General features: G+C 64.1%; 2 protein-coding genes across 2 annotated transcripts in view; one reads left to right on the forward strand and one right to left on the reverse strand.

The window, feature by feature from the left end:
* The window catches only part of IARS1 (isoleucyl-tRNA synthetase 1), a 20,776-nt gene extending 13,354 nt beyond the window's left edge, over positions 1-7,422 (forward strand). The window contains exons 19-34 of the mRNA XM_051977661.1: positions 101-245; positions 331-451; positions 638-729; positions 1,248-1,325; positions 1,745-1,866; positions 2,290-2,392; positions 2,520-2,603; positions 2,979-3,153; positions 3,627-3,739; positions 3,825-3,920; positions 4,040-4,216; positions 4,675-4,780; positions 5,233-5,358; positions 6,049-6,189; positions 6,313-6,465; positions 7,286-7,422. Coding sequence (XP_051833621.1) covers positions 101-245; positions 331-451; positions 638-729; positions 1,248-1,325; positions 1,745-1,866; positions 2,290-2,392; positions 2,520-2,603; positions 2,979-3,153; positions 3,627-3,739; positions 3,825-3,920; positions 4,040-4,216; positions 4,675-4,780; positions 5,233-5,358; positions 6,049-6,189; positions 6,313-6,465; positions 7,286-7,368 — 1,915 coding nt within the window. The 3' untranslated portion in view covers positions 7,369-7,422. The remainder of the gene's footprint in view (positions 1-100; positions 246-330; positions 452-637; positions 730-1,247; positions 1,326-1,744; positions 1,867-2,289; positions 2,393-2,519; positions 2,604-2,978; positions 3,154-3,626; positions 3,740-3,824; positions 3,921-4,039; positions 4,217-4,674; positions 4,781-5,232; positions 5,359-6,048; positions 6,190-6,312; positions 6,466-7,285) is intronic.
* A 1,316-nt stretch (positions 7,423-8,738) lies between these two features.
* LOC127549564 (translation initiation factor IF-2-like) lies at positions 8,739-10,899 on the reverse strand. The gene is made up of 2 exons (XM_051977732.1): positions 10,740-10,899; positions 8,739-9,222 (listed from the first exon to the last, which is right to left on the reverse strand). Exons 1-2 carry the CDS (start codon positions 10,819-10,821, stop codon positions 8,885-8,887), a joined length of 420 nt encoding a protein of 139 aa, XP_051833692.1. The 5' UTR covers positions 10,822-10,899; the 3' UTR covers positions 8,739-8,884.
* Positions 10,900-15,142: the final 4,243 nt, after the last annotated feature.

Genomic DNA, 15,142 nt, shown 5'->3' on the forward strand with positions numbered 1-15,142 from the left:
CTTAGAGACCTTCTGGGGGCACGTGGTCCCGCTGCCCGGGGCCCCCAAGGGAAGGGTCGGCCGGGCTGGCGGCAGCGAGGGCTTTCTTTGCTCGCTGCAGGCTGTACCTCATTAACTCCCCTGTGGTCCGAGCAGAGAACCTCCGCTTTAAAGAGGAGGGGGTCCGAGATGTGCTCAAAGACGTGCTCCTCCCCTGGTACAACGCCTACCGCTTCCTCATCCAGAACATCCTCCGCCTTCGTAAGGTGGGTGCCCTGTGCCCGCTGTGCCCTCTCGGCCCCCCCCGAGCCCCTGGTGCAGCCGCGCCTAAAGTCCCCTTTTCCCGGCCAGGAGGAGGGCGTGGAGTTCCTGTACAACGAGAACGCCGTCAGGGAGAGCGGCAACATCACCGACCGCTGGATCCTGTCCTTCATGCAGTCGCTCATCGGCTTCTTCGAGGTCGAGATGGCGGGTGAGCGCAGGAGACGTGAGGGAGCGGGGGGGGGGGGGCACCCCTCCATGCCGAGGAGGTCGAGCACCCGCCCAGAGCCTCTGCCCGCCCCCTCAGTAGGCCATGGGGGGGGCGGGGCAGTGGTAGGGCCTGCCCCCAGGACAAGGCGGGGGTGCTGACCCATTCTTCCCCCTTGGGCCCCTTCAGCTTATCGGCTGTACACCGTGGTGCCGCGTCTGGTCAAGTTTGTGGACGTGCTGACCAACTGGTACGTCCGGATGAACCGGCGGCGGCTCAAGGTGAGCGTCCGCTCGCGGGGAGCCCCCAGCAGGGCCACGGCCATCGGGGGCCCCGGGGTCTGGGAGAGGAGATTCCCAGTCAGGAGGTCGGGGGCAGCTGGATGGTGCAGTGGCTGGAAGCAGCCCCCTTCCCCATCCCGGAGTCAGGAACCTGAGCTCCGGTCCGGCCTCGACGCTCCCAGCCATGGGGCCCTGGGCAAGTCACTCTCCCCCACTGCTCTGCCCCAAATAAAGAGTAAATAAACGAAGAAGTGTGTGGTCAGGGGGTGGAGGAGACCACGAGCAGGCCCCGGGCCCGAGACCCCTCCCCAGAGCCCTTCTCTAAGGGCTGCTCCTTGAAGATAGGGAGGAGGTCTGAGCCCCCCAGAGAGCAGGGAGGGCCCCCGAGGGGTGCCAGAAGGGCCTGGGGGGGCGGGGGGCGGCTCCAGCCAGGTCTCACAGGACAGACACTAGGACTTTGCCTTTCCTGTCTTTGTCACCCAGAAGCCCGGTGGTTTTTTTGACCTTTCTTCCTTTAGGGTGAGAACGGGACGGACGATTGTGTCATGGCCTTAGAGACTTTGTTCAGCATCCTTTTCTCCCTCTGCAAACTCATGGTGAGGGCTCCCCCCCCCCCCCCCCCCAGCCCTGGCGGCAGCCCCGGGGGCTTCGTGGACCGGTCACTGGTCCTCGCGGGTCCCTGTCGGGGGGTCCTTCGGCCTAATCCCTTGGTTGGTGCCAGGATAGGCTCGGGGCCTTCAGACAGTCGGCGCTCCTCCCTCTCCCTGGCTGCGTCTCCTGGGTCTTCCCTCGTATCCCCCAGGGAGCCCCTGCACTTTGTCCCTGCCGCCCCGTGAGCTCGGTCACCCCCCGCCACCTCCCCTGAGCCCTTGCTCAGGACCACAGTCCGGCCCCTTCTCACTCGGATTCCCGGGGCGGCCGCCATCTTTTGGCTAGTGGCCTTCCTCCGTCACTGGGCAGGGCCTGGCCATCAGCCGCTGTACCAGGCGGGCCCCCTGCTCTCCCCCTCACACAGGCCCCCTACACGCCCTTCCTCACGGAGCTGATTTACCAGAACCTAAAGACCCTCATTGACCCGGCCTCGGTGCGGGAGAAGGACACACTGAGCATCCACTACCTCATGCTTCCTCGCGTCCGGTAGGCATCGGCCCGCGCCAGCCTGGGGGCTCCCTCCCTCCGGGCGCCGGCCGGGTGGCACAAGGATGGGCCGTGGGCCAGACTGGGGGGGCCAGCGCCGCCCTGCCCCCTTCCCCTGTGCAGCTGGGGCGTCCTCATTCTCGCTCTCATTATGGGGGTGCTGGGGGACGGGACGCCTCGTGTCCGGGGGGGGGGGGGGGGGGGGGAGTCCTCGTGTCCAGGCCCAGGGGCCATCAGCCGTTTGGTTTCAAGGCCTTCCCTGAGGAGGCCGGCCCCTCGTCTGAAAGATTCAGGGTGGGATGCACCTGGAGCAGTCAGCGAGGAGGTGGGGAGCGGGCCGGGGCACCTGGGGGCTCACCCAGAGGCCCAGGGTGAGACGCTCCCCAAAGCTCCCGGCCACTCAGGGGCTCCCCTCCCCCCCAGGGAGGACCTGATCGACAAGAAGACGGAGAACGCCGTCTCCAGGATGCAGTCTGTCATCGAGCTGGGCCGTGTCATCAGGGACCGGAAGACCATTCCAATCAAGGTGGGACGGGCGGAGCCCCCGGGGATGCCCCCTCCCCCCCAGGGGAGCCCCCCTTCTGGCTCCCTCTGCGGCCTGGGCTCTGGGAGCAGCTGGGGAGAGTGTCCCGTGACCCTTCTTCTCCCCCCAGTACCCTCTGAAGGAGATCGTGGTCATCCATCAAGATCCCGAGGCCCTGAACGACATCAGGTCTTTGGAGAAGTACATCCTCGAGGTGAGACCTGTGGGGGCCGCCGGGGGCGGGCACGGGACCCCCCATCGCAGGGGAGTCTGCTCTGCTGGGACCGTGGCTTGGGTGGCTTTGGGGTCTCCCGGAGAATGGAGGGAAGCCAGGACCCGTTTCCTGCTGGAGGACGGGCCTCCCTCTGGGAAAGCCTCGAGGGCCCGCGCTTCCTTCTCCAAGTTCCCGGAGCTTGACCTTCAGCGCGCCCTGGGGTGAAGAGCTGCTTGTCTCTGGGCAGCTTCGGGCCCGCCCCCAGCCCTGGGTCCCCTTGGGAAGCCCCCCGAGGGCCGGGAACCAGCCGGGCTGCCCGGTGCCTCTGCCTGAGACCCCCTCGTGGCGGCATGGCCTCTGACCTTCTCGTCTCAGGAGCTGAACGTCCGGCGGGTGACCTTGTCTACGGATAAGAACAAGTACGGCATCCGGCTGAGGGCCGAGCCTGACCACATGGTCCTGGGCAAACGGCTGAAGGCGGCCTTCAAGGCCGTGATGGCCTCCATCAAGGAGCTGACCAACGAGCAGCTGGAGCGCCTGCAGCAGACGGGTACGGGGGCCTCCTCCGGGGCAGCCGCGGGGCCTTGTGGGAGGGGTCCCGAGAGAAGGCGTCGGGGCCGGGCTGGGGGGTGGTCCTGCTGCCGGCGGCTTGGGCTCATCCACGGCCCCACCGACCTCCCCACCTCTGGGCCGGGGCGCGGCGGTGCCTTCGTCCGGATGTGGTCGCCGAGCGTCCCCGGCCCGAGGCGGTTCCCACAGCCCCTTCTGCTGGTCCCTGCTGGGAGGAGTCTCCCCGAGAGAAGCCTGGGGAGCTTTGGGGGCTCACGGCTGATCCCGGGCGGAGGCAGCGGGGCGACCCATAGGGACAAGGAGCGTCCCCCAGGGGCCGCCGGGAGTCAGGGCCGGGTCGGCCTGTCGGGAGCCCCTCGCCCCACCCCCTCCCCGTGTCCCGGCGGGGGCGTCTCGGGGCCCGATGCCATTCGGGGGAGCCCCGTGCGCCAGCCCCGGGTCTGCTTCCGACAGGTTCCCTCGTCGTGGCCGGCCACGAGCTGCACAGGGAGGACGTCCGGCTCCTGTACACCTTTGACCAGGCCCAAGGGAGCTCCTCTCAGTACGAAGCGCACTCGGATGCTCAGGTACCGCCCGTGGGTGGGGCGCTGCCCGGGGCCAGCAGACGGAGGGCGCGCAGTTAGGGTGAGGGTCCCCCTTCCTCTCCCCCAGGTGCTGGTGCTCCTCGACGTCACCCCCGATCAGAGCATGGTGGACGAAGGCATGGCCCGGGAGGTCATTAACCGCATTCAGAAGCTGCGGAAGAAGGTGAGGGGGGAGGGGCGTCACGGGGGCAGGGCAGTCCCAGGTGTCCCTTGGGCCTCCGTCTCCCCAGACCTGCCTGCGGGCGCTCCCCCAGCTGACACGGGTCCTTCCCCCGCCCGCAGTGCAACCTGGTCCCCACGGATGAGGTCGCCGTGTACTACAGGTCGCCCTCGCAAGGGGACTACCTGGACACCGTCATCCAGAGCCACACGGACTTCATCCTGGCCACCATCAAGGCGCCCCTCAAGCCCTACCCGGTGCCGCCGTCGGACAGAGTGCTCATCCAGGAGGTGACGCAGGTGAGCGCCCGCGGCTCCGGGGCGGCCGGCTGGGGGCCTGCGTCCTGAGGGTCTCGCTCGGGGAGGTCCCTGGGAGCCCGCCTCGGCCCCCCACGGGGAGCCCAGCCGAGACCTGCCCTGTCTGCCTCCGTCCCCCGACGGGAGCGCGGGGAGGCCCAGCCTCCTCAAATGAGGCCGAGGGTCCTGGGACACGAGGAGGGGGCTTATGTTCATCGCACTGGGAAAGAGGATGGAGGAGGTGGAGGGTCCCCAGCCTTCTGGACCCTGTCGCTTGGCTCCGGGGCAGGGGGCGGCAGAGAGGATGGTGATTGCAGCTTGGAGAGCCGTGCCAGCGGGGGAGGGGGCAGGCAGGGCCGAGGGGTGCCCACCAGGGCCTCCCAGGAGCTGTCCCCGAGGAGGCCCCCCCACCCCGGGGGTGAGGTCAGGGTGTAAGATGCTGACCTCACTCCTACGTCCAGTTAAAGGGCTCTGACCTGGAAATCACCCTCACCCGAGGCGCGTCCCCCCCTGCTCCAGCCTGCGCTTACGTCAATCTGAGCGTCTGCGTCAACGGGAAAGAGCGAGGTGAGGGAGAGGGGCCGGGCCTGCCCCGTGTGGGTGCGCCCGGAGATGGGGCTCTGTGTTGGCGGGAGGGGGCGGCCCTTGGGGGCTTCTGGCTTGGGGCCCTTGAGCACCGGCCCCCCTTCCCTCCGCCAGCTCCCTCGTGGCAGCCTGGGGCCTCCGGGAGGGGCTTGTCAAGTGTGCCCACCCCAGGGGTGCCCACCCAAGGCGGTAAGACCGTGGGAGGGGCAACTGGCCATCGCCCAGCCTCCTTCAGCTCCTCATTCACGCCCTTCTCTCAGACTCCCTTGGGTTCCCTTGCGGGGGGGGGGGGGGGGGGCTCCCTGGCTCGGCCTGCACTTGGGCCACGTGCTTGGGCCCGACTGACCGCGCGCAGGCCAGAGCCCCGCCGTCTGGGGAAGGGTCGTGGCTCCCGCTGTGGCGCCGATCAGCACCGTGCGGTTCCGGTTTTGTAGGCGGAGTCCTGCTCCTCGAGAACCCGAAAGGAGATCACCGGCTGGACCTCGCCCAGCTCAAGGGCGCCATCGGCAGCATCTTCGGCCTCCGCGCGCCCGAGCTGTCCGTCTTCCACGAAAAGACAGGTCGGGGGCCACAGGGCTTCTCTTAGGGGTCAGGGGTCACACGGCCCTCCCTCTGAGCTCTGGGTGTGCGAGCGTGAGCTCTGGGTGCGAGCGTGAGCTCTGGTTGTGTGTGAGCTCTGGGTGTGCGAGCGTGAGCTCTGGGTGTGAGCGTGTGAGCTCTGGGTGTGCGAGCGTGAGCTCTGGGTGTGCGAGCGTGAGCTCTGGGTGTGAGCGTGAGCTCTGAGTGTGCAAGCGTGAGCTCTTAGTGCAAGTTCTGGCTGTGCCAGTGTCTGCTCTGCCCACTACCTTGCCCTTTCATAGATGAGGAGGATTTGGGGGGTCGGCCTCAGTCTTCCATATGGGGAGAGGGGGGCTTCAGGAAGGGCACCCCCACTTCAGGGAGCCCGGCCTTTGCCTCCTGGCGGCCCCCTGACTCTTTCGTCCCTGGCTGGCGATGGGGAGGTTTCATGGTGTGCCCTGGTTGTGGCGCCCATCGAGCTCACCCTGTGCCCATCAGAGCCGGGGACGCCCTCCTGTGGTGCTTGGAATCCCTGGGAGCCCCGGCTCCTACTGGAAGAGCAGGTTCCTGCCCCCCCCCCCCTTGTCTTTACAATCCGGGCTGGGGCAGACCCAGGGGGGCCGAGGCTGGCCCGGAGCCGAGGCTAGCCCGTGCCCAACAGCCCAGCTCACGCCGCTCCCGCCCCCTTCCAGAAGTCGTCAGCAAAACCGACTTGCTGAGCCTCAGCGGGAAGACCCTGTGTGTGACGGCCGGCCCCCCTCCGGCGGCGGCCCCGAGCCCCAGCGTTCTCTGTGGCTTCCTCAATCTGCAGCTCCTGAACGCCAAGCCACAAGGTGCCGCCTGACGGGCGAGGGCGGGGCCTGGGGGACTGGGCGGGGCTGGCGGAGCCCCGGGGCGGAGACTGGAGAGGCTGCCCCCCCCCCAAGGGCCCGCTGACGGCATCCATTGTCCCCCAGAATGCCTGGCGGGGCAGGTGGGGACGCTGCTGCTGGAGAACCCGCTGGGCCAGAGGCCGCTCACCTACCAGGGCCTGCTCCACGAGGCCGCCAAAGTCTTCGGCCTGCGCAGCCGCCGCCTCCGGCTCTTCCTGAACGCGGCCCAGACCCAGGGTGAGCACTCTGCGGGGGCGGGGGGCAGCGCTCCGTCACCCACCATCACCGCCCACGAGGGGGCGCGAACCCTGTCCTGGGAGGGGCGAGTGCTCGGCCCCCGGGAAAGTGAAATTGGGTCAGGCTTCCCCGGATGCAGGGGGCGTCCCTACCGGCCCACAGGGACCCGTCCGCCCCCTGGGCCAGCTCTGTGCCCGCTCTGTGCCCAAAGGCTGGGCCGTGGCCCGCGCGAAGGCCTCACAGAGCCCACAGCGGCCTCCTGGACCTCCAGGGAGGCAGGACTAGGATGTGCGTCCCCCAGTGGCAGCTGGAGCTGCCCTTCCCCCATCCAGCCTTCCCAGGCCATTTTCTGTGGGTGGGCACAGGAAGCCCTGAATTCAAATCCTGTCTCAGATGCTTGCTCGCTGTATTCTCCTGAGCAAGGCCCTCCCTTCTGCCTCAGTTTCCCCAGCTGTAAAATGGGATGCCTTCCCGGAGGTCACTTGTGAAGCGGATGCGCGTCGCCCCCTCCCCAAGCCGGGCGCTCAGACTTAGTCTGGCTGTGACCCAGGCTTGTGCCAGCCTCACGGGACGGGTTCAGGGAGGCACCCGGAGGGGGACTAAGGCCCCAGCGCGGGATGGATGGCAGAGGTGGGCGGGGTCTGGCCGGGGAGGAGCCACTCGGCATTTGGACCTGGGCCGTGCCCCCGGATGCGGTGCCCCCTCTGCCGTGCCATGCCCTTCCTCCTCTGGTCCTGCATTAAGCATCCATTAAGCCCCTGCTGTTTGTGAGAGGGAGGGCAGCAGGTGGGGGGCTGACGGTCCCTTGTCTCCCCTCCAGAAATCCCGGCGGACGTCTCTATGAAGTCTCTGAACACGCGGACGGTGTACGTGGACGTGTTGCCCACCACGGCCGAGTGCTGACCCCCACCCCCACCCCCCGAGGCAGTTTGGCCAATAAATGTGAGCCCCAGAGAAGTCAGCCTCGTGTCTGGTGTGGGGGGAGGGAGCCCCGGGGGCTGCAGACCAGGCTAGACCTCTCCCTTCCCCCCTCCCCCCTCCCAGGCTGCTGGCTGGCCTAGAAAGAGCCCGTCAGAAGGCCGGCCCCCGACCAGCCACCTTCAGGGCCCCGGCCGGGTCTGACAGGCCCCCCCCCCTTCCCTGGCTGAGCCTCCAAGCGGAGCTGTGGGGGGAGGGAGGCCTTGGGAGAGATGCCCTCCGCAAGTCAGAGCAGGCGGGGCATCGCCCCGGGAAGGAAGGGGCCGCACACCCTGTCCCGAGCGCCGGCTGGCCCCCGGGGAAGCCCTCTGGCTGACTGCCTGGGGGGGAGGGTGGGGGCAGTTTATGGTAGCTGGAGTTGGAGGCCCCTCGAGGCACTTAGGATCCTGGGCCTTGGGAAGATAGTTTGAAGGAAGCTCCCCAAAGCTCAGAGATTGTGGGGAGGGGTCGTGGGTAATGGGAGCCGAGGTCACGGACCTTAGGATTTACCTCAGCTGGGGCTCGAGGGTCGGGGTCCGGAAGGGTGGGGACGCCCCTCCACAAAACGGGCAGCCTGGATGGGAGGCAGGTGGCAGGAAGTGTGGGTGCCCCCAGGCCTTAGCCGGCGGAGGCGAGGGGCAGATGGAAATGGGGGGCAGCTGGGCCCCCCAGCCTTGGTGGGTGCCCTTTGCCCTCCAGCTCCGATAACGACTCCGCTTCTTGGGTGCCTGGCACTGTGCCAGGGCCAGCAAAGAGCCCTCACCTGCCCTTGGAGCTCACGATCTGAAAGGCTCGGGACCCAGAAGATGGGGGTCCCCGCCAGCAGTGGAGAGCAGAGCCAGAACGGGGACCCCCACCAGGGAGCAACCCTCAATAGGGTGCAGCTGAGCTCTGGGAGCACGGAGCTGGCCAGGAGGCTCGGGTGGGCATTTTACAGATGCGGAAACTGAGGCCGGACTTGAACTCTGCACTGTGACCCCCGGGTGCTGCAGGGACAAAGGGCAGGTGGTTGTGGGAGCCCCGGGGCCTCCGGCCCAACTTGGTTCAACCCAGAATCCCTCTCTTCCCAGGAGGGCGCCCCCCCCCCCCCCCGAGGGAACAGGCTGGGCAGGGGAGGGGGCAGAGGGGACACAGAGCCCCGAGCTCTGAGCCTGCCCAGCTCGCTGCAGGGGGCGTCGGGCCGAGAGGCAGGGCTGGGCCTCCGGCCTCCCTCGGGCTCGTCCTCAGTAAGAGCCTTGGTCCCGTGCCGACCTTCCCGGACCCCCTGCCCTGGCAGTGGGCGAGTCCCCGGAAGTCGGGGAAACAAGAGGCCTTCCTTCGTAGAGGACTTTATTGGGCCTGGCCGAGGTCCCCGGGGCCGGCCTTGGTGCCCGAACAGGACGCCCTTGTTTGTTGGAGACCCCTCAGAGCTTGTCCTTGGCCTGCGGCCTCCTGGAGGGCAGAGCGCGGGGGGTGGGGGGCTTCAGGTGGGCCTGTAGAGACCCAGTCTCCGGGCGGCCTCCGAGATCCGAGGCGCTTTTCTCTTTGGGAAAGGGTAGTGGCTCTTGGCCCGGGCTGGGGGAGCACTCCCAGGGGCCGGCGCCGCCCGGGGCCCCGAAGCCTCTCCCTGGGGCTCCTGCCCCGGGTCCTCCTCGGGCCGCTGCGAGGAAGGCGGCCCGGCCTTGGGGAGAGGCGGCCTCTGCCGGCCGCTGGAGTGGCGCAGACGGTGGATCGCCAGGTGGGTGCGCCACGGGTCCTGGATGCCCGCCACGTCTGGTCTCGGGCCGGCCTCCTTGTGTCCGCCACCGGCCCGGCTCTCACCTGGGGAGGGGTTAGAGGTTAGAGCGGGCCCCCTCAGGGCCTGGGAGCCGCCGCCTTGTTCACCCAGGAGGAACCGAGGCTCGATCCCTCACCCGAAGTCCCTGGGCAGGAGCCCAAAGGGAGACCGAGGCAGGCCCTCCCACCTCCCTGGTTCCTCAGCTGGGGGGTATAGGGGGTGCTCTGGGCCCAGCGTAGCCCAGCTCGGCCCCCTCGCATCACCAGGGCTGCCTCTGGGGGTCCCCGGGGGGACTGCCCCCCCCCCCATGTCCCAGAGAGGACAGCCAGCGGCAGATGTCCCGAGTTCGGTTCCGACGGGCGTCTGGGCCTCAGCTTCCTGGTTCTGAGTGAGGCCTTCTGACCCCTCCTGGGGGCGGGACAAGTCCCCCCCCCCCAAGAGCCCCAGCATCTCCTCTCCCATGGCCGCGTCCCCCGACTGGGTACCAGGTGCTGGTGGGGCCCACAGAAGGGGTGCGGGCAAAGGGGCTGCCCCCAAGCGGCTGCCTCATATGGGGGGGGGGAGGGGGCACCAGGGGCTGAGACCAAGCGCGTCCCCCTCATGGCAGCTCTAGCCCAACCCCGACGAGGGGCCGACGGCCTCCCCTAGTCATTAGAGACCAGCTTCCCCCGGGCCACCCTCTCTGCTCCTCCTCCCTCTCCCCTAGGGCTCCTCCCTTTCTGACGCCCCCAGACCCCGGCCCCCCCAGCACAGGGCCCTGTCTCCTCACGCCTGCTCTAGGGCAGTGACTGCTGGGGGGTGGGGTCTGCCTACCCCTCCCCCACTGTCCCTCCTCCCTAGCCCCTCCCTCAGGGACAAGGAGGCAGGCAGCACCTGCCCTCCTTCCTGCTCTGGGGGCTCCCCTCCTGCCCCCACGTCCTGTGAGACCCTCTGTGTTGTCATGTCGGGCGGGTTGACTGAGACCCTGTTTGGGGGAACAGATGGGGAAACTGAGGCAGACTGGGTGAAGCGCCCAGTCGCGCAGCTGGATCTGAGGTCTCCCTGGCCCCGGGCTGGGGCCCTGCTGTCCCCATTTCCTCCGGCGGTGGCCCCGCCTTTCCCTGGCCCAGACTGAAGCCCCCGGGCGAGCGCCCCCATGTGCCCCAGTCCCGTCGGTGCCGCAGCTGCCACCCCTGCCCACGGCAGACTGCGGGCACTTGGGGGAGCGTCTCCCCTCAGGTCCCAGGCGGTTTCCGGGCCGGGGCCCCGGGGCCGGCTTTTCATCCCCAGCAGGGGCTCTGCCCCCCGTGCCCACCCCGAGCGCCCCCCCCCCGTGCCCGTCTGGGCCCGGGCCGGCCGTGGCCTCGCGTCTCCCCAACGGGCTCCGGGGACGGCCCATGTGACAGCCGGGCAGGCCTGGGGCTCCCGGGAACAAACCGGCACGAAGCGCCCACGCCCGGGGGATGAGAGCCGGATCTGGCCGGGGGCGGGGCGCGGGGAGGGCGGGGCTCCTGGCTGCGGCTTCTCCCGGGCCCCTGCGGAGCCCCACGGCCTCCGCGCTGCCCCCCGTGCCCCTCCGTACCTGCTCCGGGGAGGCCGTGGGGCGGCTGCAGCCTCTGCTCCTGGGCCGGGCTCCGGGGCCCGCGGGGGAAGGCCCGGCTCATGCTCCCCGAGGGGCAGGGAGCGGCGCCCCCAGGTGTGGCCGGGGCAGACTGAGCTGGGCCACCTGCCGGGCGCGGGGCGGGGCCTGGGCGGGGCCGAGAGAAACGCCCACCCGGGCTGGCCCTGCCCGCCGGGGCGGGGGAACGGGGGCTCGGCTTACGGGCGGGGCCCGGGACGGGGCTGCCCGAGGGGACCGTGGGGGGCAAAGAGGGAACCCCGGCCCAGAGAGCGGCGGCCCGCCAGCTGTGACGGGGCGGGGGGGGGGGCAGGTGTGACCCAGGGCGGGGCACAGGTGTCTTAAAGAGACAGCATTGAACTGGGAGCCCCAAGACTGGGAAGCAGCCAATAAGTTAGGTTGCATACAGAGGCAGCGTCTGATTTATGTATTAATTCCCTCCCTCCTCTCTCTCCTTCCTTCCCTCCTCCCCTTCTTTCCTTCCTAGTGCTCTGTCCCTCTTGGACCCCGTGCTCGCCCTGGGTCACCCCCGAGGCTCCCCAGCCCCCCTGGTCAGAGCCTCGGCCCGAAGCAGCTTCCGTTGGAGGCCCTGGGACCCGCCGCTGGCTGTGCCGGCTGGCTGCCTGGGGGTGAGAGCAGGGGCTCCCCAGGCCTGACTACCCCAGGGTCAGGAGCCAAGTCTCCCAGAGCCCGCCTCAAGGCTTGGGGTCCCGGGCGGCAGCTCAGATCTCGAGATCGGGGGGCACAGAGGGTACCTTGGCAGGGGAGGAGGAAGCCGTGGGCAGAGGAGCTTTGGCTCGGTGCCAGCCTGGAGGGCACAGCTGAGTGTGCCAATCCATGCCCTTCGTCGGGGGGGGGGGGACGCCCTCCACTGGTCAGGGCTCCCAGGCCCGAATCCTGACTGGAGGCTTTTGTGGGGAGGACGAGAGAGCTGGCTCTTTCCGGTGCTCCCCCGCCCCTTCCCCCCCCTTGACCCTGCTCCATGAGCTGAGCCTAGGAATGGTCCTCATTCAGTGCTCCCCGGCCTGGGGCTCGGCGCCCAAGGACAGACTCGGGGCTCCAGCCTGATCCCGGCCCGGGGGCACGAGCGGCCCAGCAGAGGCAGTGGAAGGGCCAGACACGGTGTCCCCCGCCAACAGCCCGGATGCAGGCGAGCTGCCAGATCCACCGGAGCCAGCGCGGTAAGCGGAGGCCAGAGCTGCCCGGGCCCCTCGGGAGTGAGGGGCTAATCGGACAGGGCACAGCTGTGTGAGGGGGAGCCCCTCCCCCCATGGAGTTCTCCCACCTGCGAGAAGGGTCCTCCAGAGGGTCAGCGAGGAGGGTCCTCCAGGGGGTCAGCGAGGAGGGTCCTCCAGGGGGTCAGGGAGGAGGGTCTTCCAGGGGGTCAGGGAGGAGGGTCCTCCGGGGGGTCAGGGAGGAGGGTCCTCCAGGGGGTCAGGGAGGAGGGTCCTCCAGGGGATCAGCGAGGAGGGTGCTCCAGGGGGTCAGAGAGCAGCCCCCTCAGGCCCCCATGGTCAGCAGCCACAGGGGCTGCCAGAGCCGCTCGTCTGCCCAGAAGGGGGAAGCCCCCCCATCTCCCCCCAGCCGGGGGAAGCCCCCTTCTCTCTGGCTGTCCCGGGACAAAGCGTCCCTTGTGGAGGATGCCGGCCTCCTTATTCAAACCCGCTTCCCGGGAATGGGCTGCCCCCGAGCCTGTGTCTGTGCGGCCCGGTTGTGCGCCTGTAGCTGTTGGGAACGAGGTTCTCTGGCTTCCTGGATCGTTACCAGCACGAAGGAGGCCGACGGCTTTCGGGGCCCGCGCCTTTACCGAAGCTGTCGGGGCGCGAGTCACAGTTTTGCCGATTCCCTGGGAGGTCCCGGGGCGCTCCATCCCCCGCCGCGTCGCGGCCCTGAGGTTCCGTTTCTGGTCCCGTTGCCGCCGCCGCGCGTAGAGCAAACAGTGAGGGGGGGGGCACCTATGTTACTTATTCCTGGCTGGGGGGGGGGGGTTGGGGAAAGGCCCGCGGGACCCCCATTGTGCGCGATGCTCTCGGTTTGGGAAAGAGAGTCTTTTGTGATATTAAAAAAAAAGCCTTTTTACGTCTATACTTTGTAGGGTTTTTTAGCATAAATGAAGGTCGTACTTTGTTTAATGAGATGAGGGAGTAGTTGGGATAGCTTTATTCTTAATAAGATTTATTATGTTGATTATCATCCTCATGTCAAATGATCCTGGTATCCCTGGTATTGAGAAAAGCTCCCTTTATGTCTATACTTTGTAGGGTTTTTAGCGTAAATGGATTTTGTCCTTTGTTCAAGGTACTTGGAGATAATTGTGTAGTTTTGAATAGTTTTATTTTTAAAAGGATTTATTATATTGATTTTTTCCCCCTAATGTCAAACAATCTTTGTATCCCTTTGTATCTCATTTCAGCACAATGAGATTAATTCTCTATACATATTATATAGCGAATGCTATAATTATAGATAATTACTAGTTAATAAAAAATAAATTAAAAGAGGATCCTTGGATCCTCTAAAGCTATTTGATAAAATTTTATTTACAATATTTTGAATTGATATTTATTAATGATATCAGTCTGTAATTCTCCCATTTTAAAAAATCTTTCCCTGTTTCAGGTCGCAGGTCTATATTTGACTAATAAAAGGGTTTTGAGAGGGTGCTTTTTTCCTCCAATTTTGAGAATATCCAGTTGTTCTTTAAAAAGAACGACACGTTCCCTTAGGATCCCGCCGAGACCAGGAATTGTTTCCCCCTTGGTGTTGCCTTATTTACTTTTCTGTGATTAGATTATTTAAGGTCATTGGTCTTCTCTTGGTTTGACTATTTTACCTTTTTGTAGATATTCCTTGATTTCTTTTGCATTCTGGGTTTTCTTAGAACATAACTGTATGCCAGGTTCGGATTATTTTTATATCTGATTTCCTGACCTCTTCTTTTTAATGAGATTGGCTAAAGGTTTGTCCATTTTGTTCATCTTTTCAAGGAAGCAGCGTTTAGTTTTATTATTTTTCCAGGGGTTTTGTTTTTTGTTTTTCATTTATTTCTCCTCTGATTCTCATTATGTCCTTTTTTATGTTTATTTTAGGTCTGTTTCTTTTGGTGGCTTTCAAATTTTTTATGAATCCTCTCTTTTTCTATTTTTTCTGTAGAGTTATGATTTTTATTTTAAGGGCTATTTTAACTGCACCCTTGACATTTATTTTTCCCATAATTATTCATTTCTATAATCTATTCATTGATCTAGTCATTATTTGGATTTCTGTAAAGGGTGTATTTACTTTTTTTTCTTTTTTGCACTTGACTGTACGGCCTCTATACCTAATGTTATTGTCAATGCTTGTAAAAGTCCCGGATGCTGAAAAATACATCTGTTCTCTTGCAGGCCTATTTAGAAGGTGGTATGAGTAGGTTAGTTCTACTTTCTCCAGCAATTTGTTCAGTTCTTGGTTTTGCTTTGGTTTATTCCTAGAGATACCTAGAAATCTCTTGTCACAATCTTACCCTTATGAATTTCACTGCTAAACCATTTGGAAATGTAAATTTAATATTTTGTTTTCTTAGATTTATTTTTGCCTCTTTTAAGGTAGTTTTCTCCTTTTTCCTTTTTTAGGTTTGAATGTTTATTTTCAATTTGTCTGATGACAGACAACTCCCCCTTTATTTGGATTATCTTGATGCATTTTTTCTATCTCATTTTTATTCCGCGTCTTTGCTTTCTAAATGTGTTTTTATAAGCAGAAGATGGTGAGGTTTTGTTTTCTTATCCAATTTGTCACTCTTTCATTTTAATGGACTGTTTAATCCATTCACATTTGAAGTTAGGAGAATTAGCTTTGTGTTTTCTTCCAATTTCGGATTTTCTCTCTTTTGCTATAAACACAGCATTATGTCTCTTCCATTATTTTAGTTTAATCTCCCAGGCCCAGCATGCTCTCCCTCATCCTCTCTGATCACTGACCTCCTGGCCTCCATCTGTCCCCGGGGTCCGGCCATTCTCTGGCGTCCCAGGCCTGGAACTCTCGCTCCTCTCCTCTCATGGCTGACCTCCGCCTCTTTTTAGTCCCAATTAAAATCCGGCCTCCGCAGGAATCCCCCCCCTTTAATTCTGGTGTCCCCTCTGTTATTGTGGGCCCATTATTTGTTTTGTACGCATCTGTTTGCACGTGGTCTCCCCCACTGAACTGAAAGCTCTTCGAGGCAAGGACTGCCTTTTGCCTCCGTCTGCGTCCCCTCACTTAGCACTGGCACATAGTAGGTGCTCGATACTCCACAAGCCTCCGTGAGGCTCCGTGTTGGAGGGTCTCCTCTGACAGGCTCGCCCCCCCCGACCCCCCCAGATCTGCCGCAGGACACAGGGCCCAGG

This window comes from Antechinus flavipes, chromosome 1 (genome assembly GCF_016432865.1).
Source record: "Antechinus flavipes isolate AdamAnt ecotype Samford, QLD, Australia chromosome 1, AdamAnt_v2, whole genome shotgun sequence".
NCBI classification, from domain to species: Eukaryota; Metazoa; Chordata; class Mammalia; order Dasyuromorphia; family Dasyuridae; genus Antechinus; species Antechinus flavipes.